The sequence below is a fragment of the Microplitis mediator genome, chromosome 5 (genome assembly GCF_029852145.1).
Source record: "Microplitis mediator isolate UGA2020A chromosome 5, iyMicMedi2.1, whole genome shotgun sequence".
In the NCBI taxonomy this organism is placed as follows: Eukaryota; Metazoa; Arthropoda; class Insecta; order Hymenoptera; family Braconidae; genus Microplitis; species Microplitis mediator.
The window spans coordinates 1,643,739-1,668,539 of NC_079973.1; the positions used below are offsets into that span (position 1 = coordinate 1,643,739).

A 24,801-nucleotide genomic window follows, 5' to 3' on the forward strand; every position below is an offset into this window, starting at 1 on the left:
ATAATATTAATCCAGACTAAACATAAACTCGGGGGTCTGCCTTTATTTACTTTTATAAATTAATTAATTAATTAGTTAATTTAATTATCAATTAATAATAAAAAGTTATCATTCCTTTCTTTTGTCATTTATTACGTAACACTAATAATAAATTCTGTCTTTTAAATAAAAAATATCTACACGTATTGTCAGTCATTGATATTCATTTAATTAAATAATCTTTCATTCAATTATTATTAATAAATATCATTAATCCTGAAATTAATTATTTATTTATTTAAAAACGCACTGCGTTCATTATTAATTGACAGACTAGACCCCCGAGCTACGGCAAGTCCACACTTTTTTTTTTAATTTCATAAAAGCGCGATCGTTCACAGAAAAAAAAATTTCCCGCGAAAAATATTTTGCATTTAAAAATAAAATTTTCCGCGAATAATATTTTGCATTTTAAATTTTTGTTTTCGCTCCAAGAAAATTTTTGTTTTAAATTCAAATGAAAAAATTTTTCGCGCCAATTTTTTTTTTCTGTGTAACCAAACACTTAATAATTTTATCAGTTTAATATTTTTATTTTTTAGCTTCGATTCTTATAAATTATCTAAGACTTAAAAAAAAAATTTAATTTTCTTATTTTTTTTTTCCATACAACTCGTGCTCGCTCGCATTCAAAACAAATATTTTATATCAGCCGAGGTACATGCAATTAATAATTCATTACTTTAATTAATTAATTATTAATATAATTATAACTATAATTATAATAGTAATAGTAATAAAAATTAATAAACGGACTGTGTAAAAGTAAAAGTAAGTGAAAAAGGATCTGTAAAATTTTATATTTTAAATCGTGTTTAAAATTTTTAATTATCATTTAAACTAATTCGCGAATAAATTCATTCCCTATTTATTTTAAATTTAAAAAAAAACCGATTACTGTGGCTCTGATTTTATTTGTGCGTCCGCACATCGAAGGCACTCGTACCTTCATTACGCCTTAAATTAAATAAACTTTAATTTTATTATTATTATCAATATTAATATTTATTTCCTTCGTTAATTAGTTTAATTATTTATTGTACCAAGTATGTTTCATTTTTAAATTTAACCGACACTAGACGCAATTAAAAAAAAAAATTTATTTTTATCAATTTACATAAATTCGCGTTGTTATTTTTTAAATTATTAATTACCGTTGCACTTTATCGTGTAATTCTTGAGATAGGACAGTGACATGAGACTTTAATAATCAATAATTAATTACACATTTATTATCATTATTATTATTATTAATATTTATAATTATTTACCATTCATCTAAATCTTAGGCGACCTATTCCACTGCATATAATTTCAAACCATTACTTATCAATAATCATTCTCTATATAATTAATTAATTAATTAACCAATTAATTATTTTTAAATCCATAATTACACCGGAGACTCCACTAAACAAGACAGCGATCCTCAATAATTTTTTTGAGTGACCGCTGATCGAACCCAAGACGTGAAAAAATTTTTAAAAATTTAATTGCCGACAATGCGACTGGCAGTACATTAATATAAATGAACTAATATATATTTTTATTTGTTAGCTCCCTTGCCGATGCTTGAGATCTTAAGATAAAATGATAATTTTCACGTCGGTTATTTATAAATTAATTATAAACACGAATAATGGACCGCAGTACGCTTCTGTTCAATAAAAACTATCGAGTTTAAATTAATTTTTTTTTAAATACTAGTCTTTATTAATGATTTATTTTTAATTAATTAATTAATCATTTTTCATTTTGTATTTTAAATTTATTGAATCAGCATCAACTATTATTATAATTAATGCTCTGCAATGTAAAGCTGGAAAATATACAATTGTCTCCTGACTTATTTTCGTGGTTTTTTTTTTATGCGGTAGCACATAATTATTTTTTAATTATTCATTACTTAAAACTTTATTAATCCAAACGATTGCTCAAGTGTGAGGAAGTGTGAGGAAATACAATTAATTAATAATTAATAATTAATAATAATAATAATAATTAATAGTAGTAATTTATATATAAAAAAAAAATAATAAACAAATGCACTAAATCCTCACGATGCATTAAGCGGATTTTAATATTTAAAATTTAAATTTAATTGTTGTTACGCTGCAAGTGATTCCTCCACGGAAAAGACGGATTACCGAGAGACGGTGAATTTTAAAATAAACACCACCGCGCTACTCAATATCAGCCTTTATTAAGTCAGTCGTCATACATTTTACAATCCAAAACTCACTCATATTTTTTTTTATTAACTTTTTTTTTTTTAAATTCACTTTCCCGCTCAACGAGACAGTCCATTTTTATTTAAATCCTTTTTTTGTTCCATACAAATCACGAGCTTCAGTAATAAAAGCAGGATTCATTTCTTCATTTGCCGAGAGTCAAGACATCCGACTCCGTATTGAAAGATCACGTTTGTGGTTTGGGATTTTTTTATATTTATATCAAGTACGATATTAATTAATAATATATTTGTATATATATATGTATAAAGTCCGGAAAAATTCACAAAGAAAAATAATCATGAGCACTGATCCAAGCTGGGAATCACGAGTAAATAAAATTCTTCATTCTTCCCTTCTTCCCTTTCCTTCTTATATCGATTTCCTCTTAGACTTGTTCATTATTAAACGTTCTTGTGTATTTATGTGATATATTTTTTATGATCTGAGTAAGAACAATTGGGTATAGCAATTTTCGCTAAGCTACGAAGGCAGAGTATGCATACACGTCCTGCGGTCTGGCGTCTTTTACTTTTTCATTCTTCATAACTGTCATTTTACTTGACTTATTTTTTTTTCTTTCTTTTATTATTAATAATATTTTTTTTTGTTATAAATATTTTTTTATATCCTTGATGCATCGATCTAATCGACTACGATAGTTAATAAGACAGTGATCTGCACGTTCTTATTTAGCCAGTGCAATCGATAATTGATTAAATATACGTGTCCACTATATGTTGTGTCGATAAAATTGTGTTGATTAATTATTAATTATTATTATTATTTTTTTTTATTTTTTCATAATTATCGATAAACCTCTTGGGTATTTTTAAATAATTACTTTTATCCATTTTCATAATTCAAGTGTAGCGTGATATATTTTTTTTTAAATTTAATATTCATCTTGTTCATTATTATTATTATTTACTCATTTTGTTGATTAACTTCTTCTTTATTATCGGCATCTTGCTGCGCTACGTTTGATTTATTACCGGTCCCTTGTCCGCCAGCACTACCGTCGACTATTTTATCGCTGTGTGAATCAGCTTTATCACTCGGATCTATTTTGTTGCCTAAAAATTAAAGTCAATCTTAATTTAAAACTGAAAAAGAAAAAACCATACCGACATAATTAAAAAAAAAAGGGTTTTTTTTATTGTTAATAAAGATAAGTAAAAAAATTGAACTAACCATTTCGAAACTGACCTTGTCCCGAATAATATTGCTGTTGCATTTTAATATTACGCTGCTGCTGTTGATGAATGTTGGGCCTGTGTCGGTTCACTTGATTTTGTTGCGAGGGTATGCAGTTTTGCTGTTGCTGACTCGGGTTGTTGGGGTTCGGACCGGGTGGAAATGGCACCACGGGTCTTTGGATTGGCGGTGGGTAGCGTTGTTGTGACGGTTGGATACCAGCACGTGGCATACCCATTCCACGGACATTTTGTTGAAGAACCTTTTTTAAATTATTTACAGATGATTAATTTATTATTCACGTTAACAATAACATCAATATAGAGGTATGCGAATAATTCTAACTTTTGAATTAATCGTAAGTTTTCAAATGATTTTAAAATTTTAATATTTTTTACAATAATTCAAATTTTTGTCAGAAGTAAATAGAGCTCAGGTACTAATTTACGAAAAAATTATTTTTGGTTACTTTGAAAACTACCCGAGTAGTACACGTGACTTTGTGACATCTATAAGACAGAAGTTTTGAGGCTGTTTTTTGACATATCGATAAGGCACCGAAATGCTGACAAAACGATCGAGAATTAATGTCACCGAAAAAATATCTGCTTAAAAAACTTTACACAAGTGACGACAAAAAGTCAATTACAAACGAGTCATCAAAGGTAAGAGACCTTGTACCCGACCAGGGAACTAGTAACCGATCACTCCATGTATTTGTATATCTATATTTACTAAATTCTACTAAATATAGATATACAAAAAGTTTGGGAAATCCAAAAGTGCACGTCTCAATGCTCATTTTATGGTAAAAATGATCATTAATCATTAATCAGTTACTCAATATTCAAGCATATAAATATTCCGTAAAAGTATTAAATAAAATAAAAGAAAACATTTGTTTCAAATTTTCCCGCGAATAGTATTTATTTTTCCGCGACTTAAGCCCATGTGTGGCCAAAGATTGAACTGTTTTTTTTTAATTTTTATATATATATATATATATATATAGATATAGATATACAAGAAAGACTGTTCACTGTTAATGAATTTATTCATTTTTCAATTAAATTACATTGAATAAGACGGTAATTAAAAATAGGCTATTACTCAGAATGATACTGAAGCGAATGAAAAAAAAAATTCACTCAAAAAGTGAAGTTTTTTGGGCGTTATCGTGACCACATACATCATCCGCACATACAGACAACCCCACGTCCACCGAAATATTTTTTCAAAACGGTTTTTTATTTACTATCTAGCAAAAATATTTTTTTTCTAAAGTATCTACTGTCAAAAAAAAGTGTTATTGTTGATATTTGTCAACTCATTTAATACTCAAAGTGCAAAAAGGATCGGATAAAAGCAATTTAAGCCGAGATAATTGCTTGACCTTGAGAGAGTGAGAGTAAAGCACAACTCACGCTTCGCGTTGAGACGTGCAATATATCAGTGATCGGGTACTAGGTCTCTTACCTTAAATAATTTTTCAACTCAAATAATTTTTTCAAGACGGGAAAAAAGAAGAAAATTTTCCTATGACTCCTAGACCAACATCCGCATGTCTTATATATAAAAAAAACTTGACTTTGAGAAAAAAAAAAATTTATCTTGTCCTTTTAAAAGACATTTTTATGACGTATGACAGTTGTCTTTGTGCTACTAGGGTAAGCTCTCCATTAAATAAAAATTGAATATTTAAAAGCAGATCAGAATTTTCTCGATTCAAATCGAGTCATTTGAAAAGTTACAATTAATTCAAAGTTACGAATTATTCGATTGGAATTTCGAAGACGATTCGCACACCCCTTAATTAATATTAATTTTAGCTCATAGCTGATCAACTAGCATATCACAAGTAAGCTGTACTAAACAAACAACTACTGGATGATTGCTGATGAAATTAAATAACAACTTTCTAGTGGATGTTAAAAATAAACGGCCAGGGTGTAAATAATTATAATAAATAAATAAATGAATTAATGATGAATGATACATACATAGTTATTGTAGCTGCTTACCAGAGCAGACTGACTGACGCCCTGATACTGTTGATATTTATGATGCTGAGTTGGACTTGGCTGTGGTTGTTGAGATTGCGATTGTTGTTTACAATTTCGTGATTTAGGTGATGGTATTTGTGGTGCTAAATAAATATAAATACAAATATAAATGAATATATGAAGATAATTTAATTGACTAAAAGATAATTGATTAATTAATTAAAAGTACTAACTTGAGCTAAAAACTGAAGCCAACACATCTTGTTGATTTCCCGATGGGCTTTTCAGTTGTCTGGGTTGTTCCTGTTGCTGATGTTTGCTGAGAAAAGTTGCCGCAGCGTTAGCCGGGCCCTGTAATCCACCAGTGGGATTACGGTACTGTTGGGCAGCAGCTGCCGCGGCTAATTGTATTCCCGATCCAGAAAGAAATTGCGAACTAAAACTCTGTAGATTAACGGGCGTTGCATTACCAGTTGCTAAACTCTGGCTGTGCTGACCAAACCCCTGGAGACCGTAGTGTGTTCCTGTTTGTTGTGTGCCTCCGGGTTGGTAAAATCCTGTTTGCGACCCGGGAAATACATCTGCGCATGACATTATTTATTTATTACTAATTAATTTAAAACCCTGATGGTAATTTATGGCTGATGCGATAATTAATAGTCTAGTCGTGTTATGGACCCGCTTACAGGGCCGTAGGGGAGTGTAATTCTATCAACTCCTGTAGCCCCACTTCTGCTCAGCAGTCGACGGCAGTAACTCACACCCCTACTTCATAAGCGTATGAGTTTACATGATTATTTTCATAGCCATGGAGGGGGAATGTCTTCCATAGAAATATAAGTCGACGGACTCATAACGCGACTCGACTGTTATTTTCAGTTTAAAATTATATGGGTCTAGTTCATGATACTGAAGTTAGCCGACGTAATAATTTTTGAAATTTATCCAAAATGACAAATTATAAAAAAAAAAATATTTAAAAAAATTGCACTTACAGTTTTTTAAATTTTTTACATGTGCAATTTTTTTTTTTGAAATTTTGTTGAAAAAAAAATCCGTAAATTATTAATTGTCTACTAACTTCAGAACCATGTCTAGCTTTTTTGCCCTAATTCTTTTTTTTTTTAAAATAATTTTTTTTCAAGTATTATTGAAACTTACCAGCAGATGTTGCACTGTAGTAACTATTAGCTGTCTGCTGTACATTAGGACCAGGTCTTTGAACCAACTGTGAATTTCCCATGTAATTTCCACTGACACCTAGCACTTGGTTTGGGTCATACGGTATGTACGCCAACTAGAATAAGTTTATAAATAAATAAATCGATAATTACAGCAGTAGCTAAAATAATAATTTATGAGTAACTATAATTACCTGATTGGGTTGAGCAGATTGTGCTTGAAAATGTGGTGCCTTGGTACCAATAGCACCGATAGACTGGGACGAAGGTTTAACACTCGCTGACATGAGTGAGTTTGAGGATGAACTTATCAAGACAGTATTTGGATTATTGCTTAGCTGTTGATTTTGTCCAAAAGGCGGTGCAGCTGCCGCGGGAATACGATACTGCGACAAATTATTCTGATACATATCGGGTGCTGCTGCATTGGGAGCGTGTGGTGGTGGCGGTGGCTGTTGTAAGTACACGTTCTGTTGGTTAAATGAACTCTGTAGAGAAGGACCGTATGGTGGATACTGAGTAAAAGGTGATCGACTTTGATCCAACTGGAATGCACCGTAAAGACTACCAGCTTGAGCGGGTAATTGACCAGAGCCAGTATTAAATAGTACTGCTGGTGGCGATGGAATAGCAGACATACTGCCGTATTGTGCTGCCTGTGATCCTGGATACTGTGGGAATTCCTGTTAATTATAAAGTATTTTGTTTACTCGATAAATAAATTACTGAATATTTAATAATGATGATGGTGACTTTTTGTTTACCTGATAATTTATGTGAGAGGGTTGTCCAGTAGAATTGAATGGAGGAGGACTCAGGGGACCTTGAAGACTGGCTGGCGGATGCCCGATGGGACTCTGGCCAGGGCCAATGGGACTGGGACCAGGTACAGTGGAGCCTGTTTGCGCGCCGCCACTCCCGGAGGATTGCTGCTGCGGCTTCACCTGCGGGGGAACCAGCTGCGCATCAGGCAAAGAGTCAGCATTTTCCCACAGGGGACAGGATAATATTGTATATACATTTCTTTTTTTCTTTATTTTACTCGTTATCAGTTTGTCTATTCACATCACTTTAAATTATCCATACTTACCCGCGCTTTTTAATTATTTAAAAACAAAATTATTTTACTGCTAATTACTAAGAGACGGTATAATTAAATTTGAATGACTGAGCGATTAAATGAATTCCAAGCTCTACTTTGGAGTTGAGGATATTCTCAGACAATACTCCCGACTTTTTTTAAATATTCAATAATTTGCAACTGTCAGAGTCGTACTATAATTTTGTTAATTACTTGCAGTTAATTTCGATTAGGAATCAAACGAAATTAGGATACTGAAGTTAGCCGACGTCAAATAATTTTTGGATTTTTTTTTTAAATATAAATAATAAAAAAAAAAATATTTTGAAAAATTGCAAATTTAGTTTTTTAAATTTTCTACATGTGCATTTTTTTAGTTTTTTTTTTTTCTCATAAATTTGTTGCAAAAAAAAATCCTAAAATTATTGTCTGTTAACTTCAGAATCATACGAAATTCGATGATTAAATTTTGGCCTAAAAAATTTTAAAATTCGAATTATAAAATTGACGTCAAAATTTTACTCCCAATTGATGTCAACTGTAAGTAATTTTTTTAAAATTAAATTTTGATACTTTTGACAGTTGAGTCATTGAAAATTTTAAAAAAATGGGAACACTGTCTGAGTATGGCCTTAAAAAAAATGAAGTTAACGAACTGAGGTTAATTTCTAGTGATGTCATAGTCAATATGTTAATGAGACACGTGATTGCGTGATAACTAATTGTTAAAATATATAACAACAATAATAAAAAAAAATGAAACTCACCTTGCATACATTTGTTGAGGTCGCGATTTCATTTTTCATGTTATTCTGATTGTACTGCGGATGCGGACTGTAAGTGTCCTCAACATCCCCGGTCTCGAAGCTCTGAGGAAAACTATTTGCCGTTGACACAACGCTGCCGTCCTCGTGCTCTACTACAGTCGGCATCGACGCATTCTCCCATACTTTCTTAACAGATGCAATCTTGAGATTAAGCTCAGCAGTTGACGGCGAAATGGTGCTTTGGACGCCAGTCATGTGCATTGACCGCGGCATGCCGATGCTTTTACTTTTTTCATCAGTTAATTGTGATAAGTCAGCGTCAAAAGTAAAATCGAGTTTCATATCAGCGCTGTCTTCACTTTTGTTGAATGACAGTGGCATTTGAATTGGATCTTGAGATTTATCTTTTATCAAGTCATTAGCAGGCTTACTGGAGAAGGCAACCGACAGCGCTTGCTGCTGCTGCTGATGCTGCTGCTGCAGTTGATTGGTATCGTCATCCATGTCCCGTTTGTCGACAACACGCTGGGGCGGTTTCATGTGGTTTGAAAATTTCGACTTGATCGCCATCTCCGGACCAGTCTTTGTTGTCTTTGAGTAATTCGTGTTTTCAAATATCAGAGTTTGAACGGGTGGCGAGGACGCATCTGACACATTTTTATCAACAGCTGATTCTTTCGTAGGCTTTATTATTTTCTCACCACTTGGGGAATTACGCTGACTGCTACCGGCAGATGCTGCTTGCTCGTTGATGTCGTGCGGATGATCGGAGCCAGTTAACCCGGACATTAATTGGATGTCTGCTGGAATATTAGAGTTCGGTGAATTCGATCTCAGTTGACTGGTAAATGGTTTATCCCAGGCATTTACGGATGGGGGTGGCGCTGGACCACTTCCGCCGTTGCCTCCGTTCCCGTTGCCACCGTTCCCGGCTGATGAATCTTTAACGTAATTTGAATTAGCGTTTACTTTATTTGAGTCGATACTGCCATCGGAATTTGAATGTTGCTGCTGCTGTTTAGCCAACTTCTGTTTCTGGAATCTGGGCGCAAGTTTATTACGATTCGGATTCCTGTCAAATGACTTGGGCATATTTGCGGGCTGTGGAATTGGTTGACCCAACAGTGGCGGTATGTTTTGAATTTGCTGTGGCGTAGGAGGCTGCGGACCGTTTGACTTTGATTTAGAACGATCGCGTTCACGTTCCTTGTCTTTTTCTCTACGCGACGGCGGCTTATTGGGTTCTTCCTTCAACTGTCCGTGTCGGGAATCCTTTAGATTCTTTTTCGACCGAACCTCCTGGAATCCATCTGCGTCGACTTTATCTTCCGCACTGTTCCCGCCGTCATCACCACCAGTCGAGTAACTATTGGCCTCAATTTCCGATTCCACTGATTTTTTATCACGACTCTGAGACTTTTTATTGATATCTTTCATCACCTGATCCACGAGATTCGGATCACTGAGTTTTATTTCATCAACGCGGTTAATTGTCGTTTCCTTCAGACCTTTTTCCGTCATGGGACCGCTGTTGGCGGAGCCTTGACTTCTTGGTCTGCCATTTTGTGTCTGTGTACCTCCACCTCCACCTTGGGGTGGTAGCATATTACCGGAATGATTGCGCTGATTAAAAGCAGCGTTCTGTGCATTTCGTTTCTCAGCACCTGGAGCACGTGAACTGACGTTAGATTTAGATTTTTCACGTTGATCACGATTATTACCTATTTGTTCATGTCTACGATTATTCTGAGAGTTACTGTTGTTATTTCCAGTAGTCTGATTACCACCAGCACCAGCACCGCCGCCGCGATGTTTATTGTGAGCATTTCGCGAATCCTTGTGGTCATCAATATGCTCCTCGCTGTTCTCCGAAGTTGTCTCCCACTCTTCGTTACCGACGTCAGCTGAATTAGACTTCACTGGATTGCCACCACGTGGACGTTCGCGGTTGTCACGCCCGCGTCGGCTTCCACTGCGTGGTCTTTTGGATCTTGAGTCATCTTTCTTCGGCTGATTCTTCTGTAATCCTGCGGGATGACTCACATTGCCGTGAACTGAGTCATGTTTTTGCCCTCCTTGATTTGCTGGTACGTTTGGTGATTTATTGCGTCTGCCAGTGATACCTGCCGTGAGTGCCTGCTGCTTTGCAATCATCTTATCGTCTGATGACTCAATTGCTGAGCTCTGGTTGTTGTCAACTTCTATCGCCGGTGATGGAGAATTTTGTGACCCGGGATTCTTTTCGTCGGCGTTGATTCTCTCGGTGGAGAACGGGCTCTTGCTGGGTGGTGGCCCGTACCCTTCCATCCTCCCACCGGAAGTTGCTCCACGTGATCGAAACCCACCACGACCACGTCTAGAAGGTTCACCCGAGGGCGCGAAACCTTCGCGACTTGGTCGTCCGTCAAATCCGCCGCGTTTTTCACCGCGACTTGGTGGATATTCATTGCTGCGTTTGTCATCGCGTCTTGACACTTCGCGGTTACGTTCATCTTTGTCGTTTTTCTGGGCAACAGGTTTGGGTGAAACAGCAGATCTTCGCTCTTCTTTACCCGACTCAGTTGAGCCAGAAATTTCATCCCCACTTACTTCCGAATCCGTGTGACCGTATGATCCACTTTTAGCGGAACCAGGACGTCCCATTGATCGCGACCCACCGCCACGGCGACCACGTGTCTCAGAACCACGCCATCCACGTGTGTAAACATTGTAAGCGCCACCCCATGTACGGCCACCACGTGATGATGATTCCCGTCCACGGAAGCTACCGCTGTTGGTTCGATTCCTTACATTCTTGTCACGTTTCTCGTCTTTCGGATCATCTTTTATTTCTTCATTGTGCTGCGCTTCTTCACGTTTTTCAACGATCAATTTTTCCATACTGGCTTTCAATTCACTTATATCTTTTTCGTCTTTAGCCGCAGACTCTTGAGTAATTATTTTTTCTTCATTCTTTTCAAAGGTCGGTGAGACAGCGTCTGCCCAGGCTTTCGGTGAGTTGTCATTTCTTTCGACAGTTACAGCAGAACGCATTGTCTCAGGAGTACGTTCTAATTTTCTATTCCAAACTTCCGGTTCTTTTTTCGTATCCGTTGGTGATTCTTTATTATCCTTTTTGTCGGAATCAATTCCGGCATTACTTCCGCTACCGATTCCACTGTTGCTGCTACTTCCGCCTCGTTTAAGCTGAGTGAGATTCCGTTTTTCGCTTTTCAATTCTTCGGCTTGGAGTTTCTCGCGGGTAATAGGACCAGGGACTTGTCTCCTGTCTCGTTCACGTTCACGATGATGATCATCGCGATACAGTTCACGTTTTTTCTCCTCGTAATCAGTTAAATCGTGAACCCAAGAAGACGAATCACGTGATTTATGAAAATCATCATCGCGTAAGGAAGAAGTTTTTGATTCACGGGATGCACGTGAGTCGCGTGAATCCGGTCGCTGTGGTCTTTCATTTCTGTCGATACGATCATCGCGGGATATAAGTAAAGGCTCACGACGATTGTCGTCAGTGGAAGGACCGCGTTCGTCACGACGGGTATCTCCAGCCCACTCTCCGCTTTCAGAACGTTCCCGCTGTGATTCGCGGTCATCCATAGAGTCCTGCTGGCTTGACTGTTTCATGTACGAACTGCTGTCGTAATCTTTTTCTCTGATGTCACGGCTATCACGGGTATCGCGACTGTCGCGGGAATCACGATTGTCGCGAGCATCACGACTGTCGCGACCGTCTCTGGTATCGCGGTCACGAAAGTCTCGAGTGTCTTTGAAGTCACGCGAGTCCCGTGAGTTACGTGAGTGTGAATCTCTGTCTTTATTATCATCGTAGTTGCGATCACGTTCGCGTTCACGTTCCCAGGATTCACGGCCTCCATGTTGTCTGTCATCATGATCACGGGTGTAATCGTCTTTGTAGCCTCCTCCGCTGCCTCTATTGTAGTCATCATGATAGCCAGATTTACGGGAATCAAATATATGGTGTATAGCCGGTCGGAATCTGTCATCGCGTGATCGCTGGTTCCCGTGATCACGAGACGGAGGACGTGGATCGTCATCAAGTGGATTAGTTATGTCTGAATCAGTACGACGACGTTGTGGCAGTGGCATTGAGTGAGATGGCTTGACGCCGCTTGAGTTTGATGAGTTGTGAGAGGACCATCTTGCTGGATCATATTGCTGAGAAAAGGGCACGTTGGGTTGCGAAGTTGTTCTCTCGGCGCTTGGTGAGACGCGATTGTACCCACCGCCGCTTCTCTCGGCCTGCTGTTTCTGAAAACGCGGTGGCAAATTACTCTGGAATTGCCGCGAGAATGCTGGCTGATCACGGTCGCGGTTCTCGCGATCACGGTCACGATTTTCACGCTGATCACGATCGCGATCTCTCTCAGCGCGTGTAACATCCTGTGGTCTGATGAAACTGGAACGGTTTGAAGAAAAATCACCAGCTGGCTCTCTAGTGTCTCTGCTTTCCCTGGTATCTCTAATGTCTCTAGTGTCTCGATTGTCTCTGGTGTCTCTATTATCTCTGGTGTCTCTAGTATCTCTGGTGTCTCTGGTATCTCTAGTGTCGCGATTCTCACGTACCAATTCACGGTCACGTGAATCACGTGCTACTTTATTGGTCTCATCCTTACCCTCGGAAGATGTGCGTGAACGTTCACGATCACGGCTTTCACGCTCGCGATTCTCTCGCTCGCGCTCCCACTCAGGCACGGGTATAGGCACTGGTGGAATATTTATCAAACCTTTCGTCTCGGGAATAGACACAACATCGTCATCTTTCTTAGCCATTTTCTTCTTCATTTTTTGTTCTAAATCCTGTAATTTTTTAGCTGCCGCCTGCTTTGATTCTTGAAAACGTTTTTCCTCTTCTTCTTTGCGTTGACGCGCACGTACGACAGCCGAAGCAACTATTTCGCCGTGCTCACGTCTACGTTGATTCCATATTTCTTCTTCCTCGACTCCTCTGAGAGGGTGAGCGGGACGCATTGGCGGTTGGGTTGATTGATTGTAGTTGTCTCTTATCGGAGGGCCATTGGTGCCACGGTAATCGCGCGGGGGTCCATTAGGACCAGGGCCACCTTGACCAGAGCCTACTCTGTCTTGATACCACGGACGATGTGCTGATGACAAATCACCCCGGGTATCTTTAGTGTCTCTAGGCGATTCATTGTCTCTAAGTCTTTCTTTGTCATCAAGCGAACTATCAGACTGAGCTTTATCATCTTTTGGCGGAGACTGTTCCACCTTTTCATCCTTTTTCATAGTCATAGTATTAGCATTTGAATTATTAGAACTCGAATTAACGTGTGAATTAGCATCTGGTTCATTTTCATCGTCACTGAATGCCAGCTTCTGATTATAATCAATATCATCATGGGCAGCCCAACCAGGATCATGTGAAATGTCATCCATTCGTGTTAAATCCTCTTCCTTAATAATAGGACGTGTAATAACTTCATCATCCACTGGGGGACGTTCACGCTCCTGCGGGGCTCGTGACTGAGGCGTAAAACGGTCGGCCGGATTGAAACGCGGCCGGGGCCCGCCACCGCCTCCTCCACCTCCACCTCCACCACTTGCACTTGTCATATTCGACGGTATTTGTGGAGGAAAACCACCAGCTGCTGGAAAGTTTCCCCGATTGTACATAAATGGGGGAATAAGTCCGCGATAGTGATGTAAATTTGGGCCAGGAGTTGCTGCTGCATTGTTTCCACTCGAGGATACAGCGGCGCCTTGATTCGGTTGGCCTGCCGGGACCGAACCCATGGCAGGCGACTGTCCCAAGCTCGGACGTCCGCCACCTAGTCCTTCTGAGTGTCCTGGCGTTCCTGCAATACCTACAGGGGGGCCCTGGCCCACCTGAGTACTCCCACCTCCTGTACCAGCTCCGGCTCCTGGTGTGCGGCTTCCACCTTGTATCCAGCTCCCCTCCGCTAAAATTTATTATTCAAATTAATAATCAATCGTTTAACAGCACAATTATTTGTCCAATACGTAAATTAAAACGTAAAGTTATTTATTTATTAATCGTAATTACTTTGTGGCCTTAGACTCGGTCCAGGTCCGTACTGGGCATTCAGCTCGCGGTTTTGTTGTGACTGTTGCTGTCCTACTGGAGCACCTATTGAATAAAAAATAATCGTCATTTTTTTTTAATTAAAAAAAATAATAAATAAAACAAGACAACCAGCATTAACATTAAAAAAAAAAAATTATTTATGTGCAATATTTTTACAGACAAATAAAATAAAAATAAAATGATGTATCAGTACATTGGTTTTAAATTTAAAAAAATAAGTAATTAAATATTTTTTATTAGCGACGCAGAGAACCCCGGACTGTTAGGAATAAATAATTGGATCAAGGTCAAGCATTAAAATAAAATAATTATTTAGACAACTAGCAAACAACGATAAAAAAAATGTTTTTTTTTTCTATGCTCAACCAATTACAATCGTATCTACCAACTGAAACATCAAAGCTAGTAAAAAAAAAGTATTTTAATTTAAATAAATATAAACAGGTGATTGAGGTACAGGGTAATAAAAAAAAAAAGCTGTATCCTAAAAGATGCAGTGACAAAATAGGAGTCGATAAAGAGATAAAAAATATTTAAAAAAACAGACTACTGGTAAGGAGAGTAATCGGAAAACTAGTTAGCTACATTGGCGAACAGCATCCCACCTGAGTGGTTGTGGGGATACGGCTGTTGCGGTAGCAACGATTGATGCTGGGCATTGACCGAGATGACATTTGAAGCTGTCGAGGAGGACGACTGTTGAGTGGTAGTCTGTTGGTTCCCGTTGTTGCTGTTCGTTACTGAGACCGAGGGCTGTCCACTGAGACTGGGAAACTCGTGTTGGAACTGCGGGGACTGATGGGCGAGGAAACTCAGTCCTAGGGCACCTCTTCCCGGTCTCCCGCCCCCCACGAGTCCCGCGTAACCAACCGCAGCTGACACGACGGGTGTACCTATCGATTAATATGCGCCATTCGATCGACAACGCCCGATTTCATATTGTGTTTCTTTTTATTTTATCATTATTACTATTATTATACTCTATATTTACTGTATTACTGTATTAGTTTACTTGCTACTCTAAAACGGGACATGCTGATACTTTGTATCGATGTCCCTAAGTCTTACAACACGTGTAAGTCACCACTAACGCTGACAAATAATTAGTACCGTAAATCTATTGATTTGGTACAACCCATCATATATATTTTATAATTAAATAAAATTCTAATTTAATTAATTATCTACCGAGTAATTAAAATTAAAACTAAAATTACAGTAATTTAGTTATCGATAGATTGATATTGACGTACCGGCATCCCCGGGTCTGCTCATAATTGCACTCCATGATGATTTGTTCCCTGATTGTTCGGAGGAATGTGGAGACTGGGTTGTGTTCTGCTGCTGCTGCTGCTGCTGCTGCTGACTTGGCAGTGACTGGGGCTGCTGTTGCTGTGATGGAGGTGAAGCTGCTGCCACTGATGGCTGGACTGAGGTCGCAGGCGCACATTGTGGCGATGAGTTAGTCTGAAAATTACCAGGGATATTGTAACTTTAATTGTCAAGATTGGAGTAGTAATGAAGCGATTGGGTAATAAATTTGTGGTGTAAATTACAGTTGAAGTGTCAGATAACGGAGCAGCTGTTGCGTTGGTAGTTGTTGTGGTATTAGTATTAGGTGATTGTTCCTTAGTTGTTGCCCAACCGCTTCCGCCACTAGGGACAAGACTTACAGCTGGATCACTGCTGCTGTATTCACTTTTTAAACTAGGCAAATTAGCCGGTGGGCGCCGTGCCGAAGGCACCTTTCCCAAACTCTGCATTCCATGTTTCCGTGGTAATGTGCTTTTTTGTTGGTGTTGTTCCAATGATTCTCCCTGGATAAATTTATTGTCTTACTAATTTTCAATCCATTCATTCATATATTTAAAATTACGATACTTACCCTGCTCACCCGGTACAAACTATTGATATCTAGCGATTGAAACTTTGATTTTCCTTTCTCCCCCTTCGACACGATCCCCGACAGAGTAGACATGCTGTCTGCAGGCAACCATTTAGTACCACTCAGACCCAACGAACGAACCCTTTGTCTAAAAAAAAAAATTATTCATTTATTTATTTATTTATTTACCAGCTCATCAGTAAAATATGCAAATTGGTACCAAGATAACAATGGAATGCGTAAGTGCGCAAAAAATTTAAACAGAGATTAAATTTCTGATACGGAGCGCGAAAAAAAAATTTTAGTGATACATAAATATAAAAATTAATAAAAATAAATAAAATATGAGTTTAGCGCGTCGTGATTGCGGCAATGGAACGTAAAAGGCTGACAAGAGGCCGGAATTGGCTGTGTCCGTAGTTTGCCAAGGAAAAGCTTTGTTGCATCGCCTCGCGTTTAGACGAGCGGGAGTCCAATAAGAGACCGAAAGACAAAGACGGCGATACTTTGTGGCTCAACGTCTCCTGACATTATTGGCGGCTTCAATTTTAAATAAATAAATAAATAAATTTATTAATAATTAAATTCACTGGGCAAATAATCCGGGATATTAATAATTAATCACCAATAAATAATAATAATAATAATAATAATAATTACTGATAAAATATTATTATCGTAATATAAATATTAGCAGGAATAATAATAATAATAATGTATGAATGGGGATGAATTGACGCCGTTGAATGACCCAACCCTGTCCGGAAAAGTCGCCGATGTCAAATGGCCCGTAGTCAAAACAAATCGGGATTAAATTCCTCGAGCCAACAGTTAATTTAATTAATCACATAATTAAACAATAAAATAACACAAATAACGGGATATAAATAATAAAAAAAGCTCGTGACTACAACAAATAAAATAATTACACTTAAAATTACAGAGTCCAGTAGACTTTCTCGTCCCTTTTATTGGACGGCGCACTGCGTTGACGAATACCAGGAGCGGAGACGCAGAAAAAAAGGAAACTAAAGGATGCGTACTAGAGGATAGAGAGAATAATAAGAAAATAACAAATTACCTTGGTCCGTCCAAATGGGTATCAGTTCACAAACGGATTTAAATCCCAATAATAATAAATTTAATAAACGATTGCCGCGGATTTAAATTGGGAAAAATGTTTTAAAATGGTTTTGTGGGGACTACACACAACTCTCTCGGGGTATATGATTATTATAATACGTTTGTTAACGAAGTTATTGGGTATACTTGTTCTTCTTCTCACAATTCGTCCAAGATGGCGAATGCGCGACTCGGACACGGACTCCACCAGCAAACTTTACGACTTTCGGCTGGCTCTCTGTTCTTCTCTCTTCTGCGATCAATACAATTACGTCATGCGTTTTAAATTATTAACTTTGTCGTGAGATGTCACTTTGGTCGTTATTCCGACTGTTGCTGGATCCTGTCTCCTGTCACTCGCCTCTATATCTCCATTCACTCAAATTTTTATTTTATTTTTTATCTCAAACTATTATTCACTTTTTATTTTATTTTTTAAATTAATTATGCGTTAATTGAACACCCGAGATTTAGATTATTACTATTTATAAATTATATATTTTATTTAAATATACTGGAATTTAATAAATACTTTTAGTGGTCAAAAAAAAAATTTTCAGTCTATGCGAAATAATCGAGATTTTGTTTAGTTTCCGGTTCAGCTCCGGATGACTCATGGCGCTGGCATCGCATTCCACAAATTATTTATCAAGACAACATTTATTTATATATTTTTATATTTATTTTGTCAATTTTTAAATTTACTGCAGGCAAAAGTTTTTTTTTTAAATAATAATTCAAAAAAAAAATAATAATTCAACGAAATTTGAATTTAAAATTTTATTTTGACTTGCGCTGCTTCCGGTGGCTGAAATCACTGATGGTGGAAAGTATAGATATATATTTATGCGCAAATAAGTATACCAACATATTATATATATCAGCGTGTTTGATATTATGGTTTTGCAAAAAAAAAACTAAAAGCAATTTTGAATAACAAGTAAGTGAAATAATTCGGAGTAATGACGGAAGAAATAAAATTTTTTTTGGCGGATTGTAATGAAATTTCAAATAATTTTTTATGCAGTAACTATTTTTATAGTTTCATCAGACAGAGATAAATCGAATATCGAAACTGTTGTGTGTCTCTGAACCTCGATATATTTATTTAGTAAATAAATTTATTTTTCATATCTTTTAATTGTTTAATTTTTAAATAAATTGTTTTTTATTTTTTTTAGACGTCACCGTAATTGCGAGTCGATTATTTTGAAATGAAGTTTTTAAATCTTCAAGTTTTTTGGAGATGATTTTGGTAAATTTTTTTATATTTTTATATGAGTGTGAATGTAGCAGACATCAGACAAATTTAAAAATATAAATACATGGAGTAAACAATTTAAAAAATAATATTTGTAGAAAATGCACTTACTAATTTTAAAATTTTTAAATACATATTGTTTTTAAATTGAATTTTGTTAGTTATTTACTCTATTTATTTGAAATTCAAAATTTGTCTGATGTCTGCTACATTCACACTCATATTTTTATGATACTGAAGTTGGCCAATGTCTAATAATTTTTTGATTTTTTTCTAAACAATCAATTAGAGAAAAAAAAATTTGAAAAAATTGCACCTGTAGTTTTTTTAATTTTCTACACGTGCATATTTTTAATTTTTGTTTTTTTGGAATTGATTTATTGAAAAAAAAATTAGAAAATTACTAGTCTGTTAACCAGGATCATATATTTTTAGTATTCAATATTTAAATTATTTAATTATTTTGTTAAAGATTTTGATTCGCTGGAATTAATTTAGTTTCCGTTACAATGAAGAGTAAAAAAATATTTGGAAAAATGTCTTTGCTGTCACGCTACTCAGTAAGGATTTATTTAATTAGTAATTATTTTATATGTTTTTTTTTTTATTTATTTATTTATTTGTTTTACTTTTCTAGCTTTTGATCTCAGGCGCTTTGGTTTTTCTCCCGGTTGTTAAAATCACGCATTTAAAAGATTTTTATGATGAAATGATGCACAAGTATTATTATAAAAAAATGTATAAGAGTCAGGACAAGTACAAATGTGGCGCGCATTTATACCCAGACAATTATGATATTTACAAGAGTGTTTTTTTTGAAATGAAGAAAAAAGACTGAGCTTATATTTAATAAAAGAGACGCTAATTCTGAATGTAAATTTGTAAAAAAATTATTTTATTCATAAACTAATATATATTAACTTATAAATAAAGTTTTATATTTATTCTACTACCTGCTAATTTTTTTTACGATCCTGAAATTAGCAGACAAAAATTTTTGGATTTTATTTAGGACAATTAAATTTGAAGAAAAAAAGAAACTAAAAATATACACATGTAGAAAATTTAAAAGACTACAAGTGCAGTTTTTTTTTTTAATCCAAAATTATTAGACGTCGGCTAATTTCAGTATCATTTTTTTTTTCTATTAATTATAAAATAAAAACCACAAAATAAAGTTTAAAAATACTTTATTAGAAAATAATCTAGTAAATGCTTGTTTTTCTCTTACATAACAGAATTTTAATTTTATGTAAATTAACTTAAAGAAAAAAGTCATTTGAGAAAAATAATGGAAAACAATAGTGACCTTACACCTAGATATAAATTTTTAAACATCGTGGGATTGAAAAAATCTTACAAAATTCTAATCCCAAAGCCTGTTGATGATCAGAAATTAAATGTAAAGAATTACATAATATTTATGTACAGTAATCATCTGAGATTGCTTGAAAAATAATAAGAAATTATTCCTGTGGTTCTTCTTTGCTCTTCTTCTTTTTCTTTTTCTTCTCCTTCTTGGGTGTTTCCTGCGCACAAAAAAAAATCCGTGATTAGTAAACCAAGTACTCAAATACTTCAAAGATTTAATTTAATTACAAGTCTTAGATTAAAGAAAACTTACTCCTGTCTCTCCTTCAGTTTCCATGGTTTCGTTCATAGAAGCATCTGCTTCCTTTTCTTTCTTTTCTTTTTTCTTCTTTTTGTCTTTCTTCTTTTTCTCTTTGGGCGATTGGTCGACATCCATTTCTTGAGGCTCTTGTTTTATCTGCAGAGCCGGAGTTTCTGGTTCTCCTGATTCAGACTCTTCGCGCTTACGTTTTACTGCCGGTTCCTTGACTCCATTTTCTTCAGCCTTAGGCAGAGCAACTTGGGTATAATCGGAGTAACCCGAAAGCCAATCAGCAGGAGTATTTTCATTGGGCTTTCCATGCTTGTCTAATTTTCCTTCAACGATCATACGCTTTTTCATCGAAGCTTTCGGACCAAGACCCCATTTTCGAGGGTAAGCATCTCGTTCCATAATTACACGTTTTATTTTAGCAACGACTCCGTGATCACAAGCAGACATTGTTGGTGAAGTCATCATGGCTATTGCTAGAGCTACAGCTTCTCCTTTAGTTGTCACGATAACTATTTCCTGATTCAGTTCAATGCCATCATCGTACATCAGGACACCAGGTAACATTATTTTGGCTCCATAGCAAATGGCGTTTACCTGCAATAGACAAAAAAAAATTATTATCGAATCTAAATAAAATGGCAGGTCAAGATCTGGGTGATTATTGACTACTGAGTACTTACCGCACTGTCCTTCATGATTATTCTCTTATGATTAACCAGGAGAGCTTCCAATGGTTTAATTACTCGTCTCAAATAAGACTCGTCGGCATGATTTTCGTAGAGCCATTGAGCGTCTAAAATATCGTGCATGGTCACCATGTTGTCTTCTTCACTCTGCACACCGGAACGGTTTCTCCTCAGCTCCTGCATCTGCGCTCCAGTACCCAGGAAGAGACCTAAGTGGACGCAAATAGTACGAACATAGGAACCAGCTTCACATTTAACTTTAAATATTCCGATGTTGCGCTCGTTGTCGTAGTCAAGGAACCAGCTGTCATAGACGGTCCTCACACGCAGCTGACGTTTTACTGCTGATATCAGCGGAGGCCTTTGAAACAGCGCACCGCGTAATCGTTCCAGCGCTTGGTTAATCTGAAGCATTGATAAAAATTTTTAATTGCAAGACACCAACAGTCAAACAATTATTTTTTGCGAAATAAACCGCAGTCTAGAGATTAATAGACAGCAGTTTTTAGTTTTTATTTCATACCTTCTGCATATTATCGACGGCTGAATGAAGTTTGAAGACTGCTATGTACTCTTTTCCAGCAGACTGCTGGGACTTGGCAAGACGAGTTGCTCTGTCGATACAAACTATCAGACATCCTGATACTTTTGGGTCAAGTGTACCAGAGTGTCCAGTCTTTTCGACCTTCAGAATTCTTTTTATCCATGCTACCACTTCGTGGGATGATGGATTTGATGGTTTGTCGAGATTTATACATCCTGACTTTACGTACTCTGACAGAGTTCTGTGGAGTGGAGTTGACCCACATGTCAATGGAGTAAAATGTTTTGTTCTCGTCAGCATTTTGTCAAAATTCTGTGGTAAAAAAAATAATTACTCAGATTAATTAACCATCAGTAATTAAAACAACCATCAAAGTATGAGGGTGAATGTAACGGACAAGCGGCAATTTTTTAAATTTTGAAATAAATAAATAAATAAAAAATATGCACATGTAGAAAATTAACAAAACTATGGGTGCAATTTTTTGAAATATTTCTTTTTTTATAATTTATCATTTAAAAAAAGTCTAGAAATTATTAGACGTCTGCTGACTGCAGTATCATTTATTATTTTAATTTATTTATTTAAAATTTCAAAATTGCCTCACGTTTATACTCGTCATCGTTACTTTTTAAATACAAACCTTGAATAATAAAGGCCAGTCTTTGCAATCAAGTTTTTCTGGTAAATCTGACGGCTCCATTTTACAATCCATAGCAACCTGGATATCTCCCAGCGACTTCTTCTTACTTTTCTTCTTCGCTTTTTCTGAAAATAATTAAATAAGTAAATGAATTTGTTTTCTCCGCAGACTCTCGGCATAACCTTAAGATTTCAAAAAAAATTTGAAAATCCGGTGTTTTAAATATTAAATACGAAGGGTAATATTAATTATTGATGATTCGCTAATTATTGGGCATTATTTTGACGTAAAGAAATTAATTTAAACAATCGGAGTAACAAAAGACACGTGTTTACACCAACAATCCGACGCGGGAATCCAGTAGGACAAAAATAAATTACTGGGATTAAATTAATCCACTTGTTGTAAGAAAATAAATTATCGCAATGTGATTTATATTTTTTAAATTATTGTTACAATTAATTATAATATTTATTTAATCAAATTACCTATTTCTGCCATGATTGGAATTGATAATAAACACGTGTGATTATGGCGTGTTCAACAATATAAAAAAACTACACTACCGGCATTTTCTTAAATTAAATGAACGATGAATAATTTTAAATAGACACGTGTTCCATTCCGGGTTTATCTGATGCCAATTTATTTAATTTTGAATCCTTTTAACAGAGGCCACTGCTGGAAATGTGCTGCGGCGGTTGCGCAATTGGGCGCGAAATTTAAAAACTGGTATTTTAAATTTACTTGAGAACTCTTTTAAAATTAAACGTCAGTTTTTTTTTTATATAAGTCTAATAATGGTCTAATCTGGCGAAAAAGTAACTAAGAATGGACTAGATTTGTTTTTTTTTTTTTTAATAGGTAGATGTGAGCCCCATAAGTCTAATAATGGTCTAAATCTGGCCACAAAGTGCATAAAATCAAAAACTAAAATATGCACATGTAGAAAATTAAAAAAACTACAAGTTTAATTTTTTAAAATATTTTTTTTTAATAATTTATTGTTTAAGAAAAAATCCAAAAATTATTAGACGTCAGCTAACTTCAGTATCATTATTTTGAATTTATTTTAATAATAAAATTTCTTACATAGTTTTAACATCAAATAATCAAAAGTAGACCATATTAATTTTTTTTTTATTTTTCTTATGACTTAATCATCAGATTTAATTATTGACAATGAAAATATAATTAAGACTTTGAATATCTTAATGATACGAATAATTTTTTTTTAAACAGGAAAAACGCAAAAAACTTTACTACAAAACTGAAAAATATCAGGGAATTTTGAAATAATTTATTTGTGGCCACCTTGTTCTCTCGTCTTAACAAATCTATTTAATATTTTTAATAAATTTATCAAATAAAATAAATGAATTTTTCTTTACTCCTAAACATATCCGTTGTCACCGGTCGTAATATAAATTTAAATTCCGAGCAAGGCTACTAGGCAACAACGTCTTCAATTTTCCTCTATGCCAGAGCGACTCTGTCAGGAAACGGAAAGATTAAAGGAAGAGTTGCAGACTGCTCAATTACAAATTAATGAGCATCACCATCGATATTCCCATGACCATCAAGGTCATGGAAATACCGGTATACTGTTCCCGTGGTCTCCCTCAAACTTTATCTTAGCTTGAAGGCGATTTTCCGAAAAATCAATTTCAAAACCCGCGGTAAGTTTTAATTCGATTCAGATTATGTTTAAGTATACAAAAATAGTAATTTTTTTTTTTTTAATTTAGCTATTGGATCATTTATCTTAAATATTTATATAAAAAACGTTTTAATTAAAAAAAATCTGTACTTCAATCTTGAATGAACAAGCTGGGTAAAAAACATTGTTGGCTCAGCAGAAAGCTATACTAGGTAAGCAGAACGGTTTTCTATCTGAGCAGAATGCTAAGCTGAATAAGCAACTTACTGAGCAGGCTGAGCAAATTACTGAGCTGCCCGGGATCACGAATGAATTGCAACAGAACTACCATCAGGTAAAAAAAACGCTCGTTGCAATGATATAATTATTAGGAGCTGAACCATACTCCGCAGAATATAATGTGCAAAATTGATTGATAATCTAAAGAAATTAGAATTAATGACCTGCTTGAGCAAAATAGCAAATCGAACGAAGTCGTTTTGGCTAGTAGCACATTTTTGGCTACATGTGCATATTTTTTATTTTTTTGTTGATAATCGAATAATTAGCTTTCTATCAAACTTACTCAAAGTGCTAGACCCTCGATTAGTTATTCCAGCTTTAAGGCACCAGCCTGGAAAATCTCGCTGTTGTTTCAACCAGAAAAAAAATAAAACGTTAAATTATTAATTCATTTTCAAGTTCGTTACCTGCGAAAATTACAAACTTACAAAGTCAAAACGTACTTATCTCTATAAGTCGTGATATAACTTTTTCAATGAAAAGTAAGAGTCCATTCTTGCGGTGTCAAAA

The 24,801-nt window shown here is 35.6% G+C and overlaps 2 protein-coding genes and 1 long non-coding RNA gene across 12 annotated transcripts; 1 reads left to right on the forward strand and 2 right to left on the reverse strand.

The window, feature by feature from the left end:
* Positions 1 to 1,785: 1,785 nt before the first annotated feature.
* Positions 1,786 to 18,166, reverse strand: LOC130668171 (protein PRRC2C-like). Of its 9 annotated transcripts, none has more exons than XM_057470316.1 (14): positions 17,551 to 18,166; positions 16,470 to 16,617; positions 16,258 to 16,401; positions 15,838 to 16,051; positions 15,190 to 15,477; positions 14,543 to 14,626; positions 8,500 to 14,438; positions 7,416 to 7,610; positions 6,846 to 7,334; positions 6,632 to 6,767; positions 5,704 to 6,051; positions 5,468 to 5,613; positions 3,465 to 3,729; positions 1,786 to 3,346 (listed from the first exon to the last, which is right to left on the reverse strand). In XM_057470316.1, exons 2-14 carry the CDS (start codon positions 16,560 to 16,562, stop codon positions 3,198 to 3,200), a joined length of 8,490 nt encoding a protein of 2,829 aa, XP_057326299.1. In that variant the 5' UTR covers positions 16,563 to 16,617; positions 17,551 to 18,166; the 3' UTR covers positions 1,786 to 3,197. The 9 variants fall into 9 exon arrangements, with proteins under 9 accessions (XP_057326299.1, XP_057326298.1, XP_057326296.1 ...); XM_057470315.1 differs by having other exon boundaries at positions 3,480 to 3,729; positions 5,489 to 5,613; positions 16,141 to 16,401; XM_057470313.1 differs by having other exon boundaries at positions 7,416 to 7,595; positions 16,141 to 16,401; positions 17,551 to 18,165.
* A 245-nt stretch (positions 18,167 to 18,411) lies between these two features.
* LOC130668196 (uncharacterized) lies at positions 18,412 to 19,801 on the forward strand. Its single transcript, XR_008989963.1, has 4 exons — positions 18,412 to 18,702; positions 18,773 to 18,846; positions 19,325 to 19,412; positions 19,490 to 19,801. It is a non-coding gene; the product is annotated as an uncharacterized LOC130668196 (long non-coding RNA).
* Positions 19,802 to 20,025: 224 nt separating this feature from the next.
* Positions 20,026 to 24,593, reverse strand: LOC130668181 (H/ACA ribonucleoprotein complex subunit 4). 2 transcript variants are annotated; one of them, XM_057470350.1, is made up of 6 exons: positions 24,575 to 24,593; positions 22,350 to 22,474; positions 21,686 to 22,018; positions 21,157 to 21,567; positions 20,477 to 21,070; positions 20,026 to 20,381 (listed from the first exon to the last, which is right to left on the reverse strand). In XM_057470350.1, the coding sequence occupies exons 2-6, from the start codon at positions 22,419 to 22,421 to the stop codon at positions 20,319 to 20,321; spliced, it is 1,473 nt and encodes a 490-aa protein (XP_057326333.1). In that variant the 5' UTR covers positions 22,422 to 22,474; positions 24,575 to 24,593; the 3' UTR covers positions 20,026 to 20,318. The 2 variants fall into 2 exon arrangements, with proteins under 2 accessions (XP_057326333.1, XP_057326332.1); XM_057470349.1 differs by lacking the exon at positions 24,575 to 24,593 and adding an exon at positions 22,838 to 22,969.
* Positions 24,594 to 24,801: the final 208 nt, after the last annotated feature.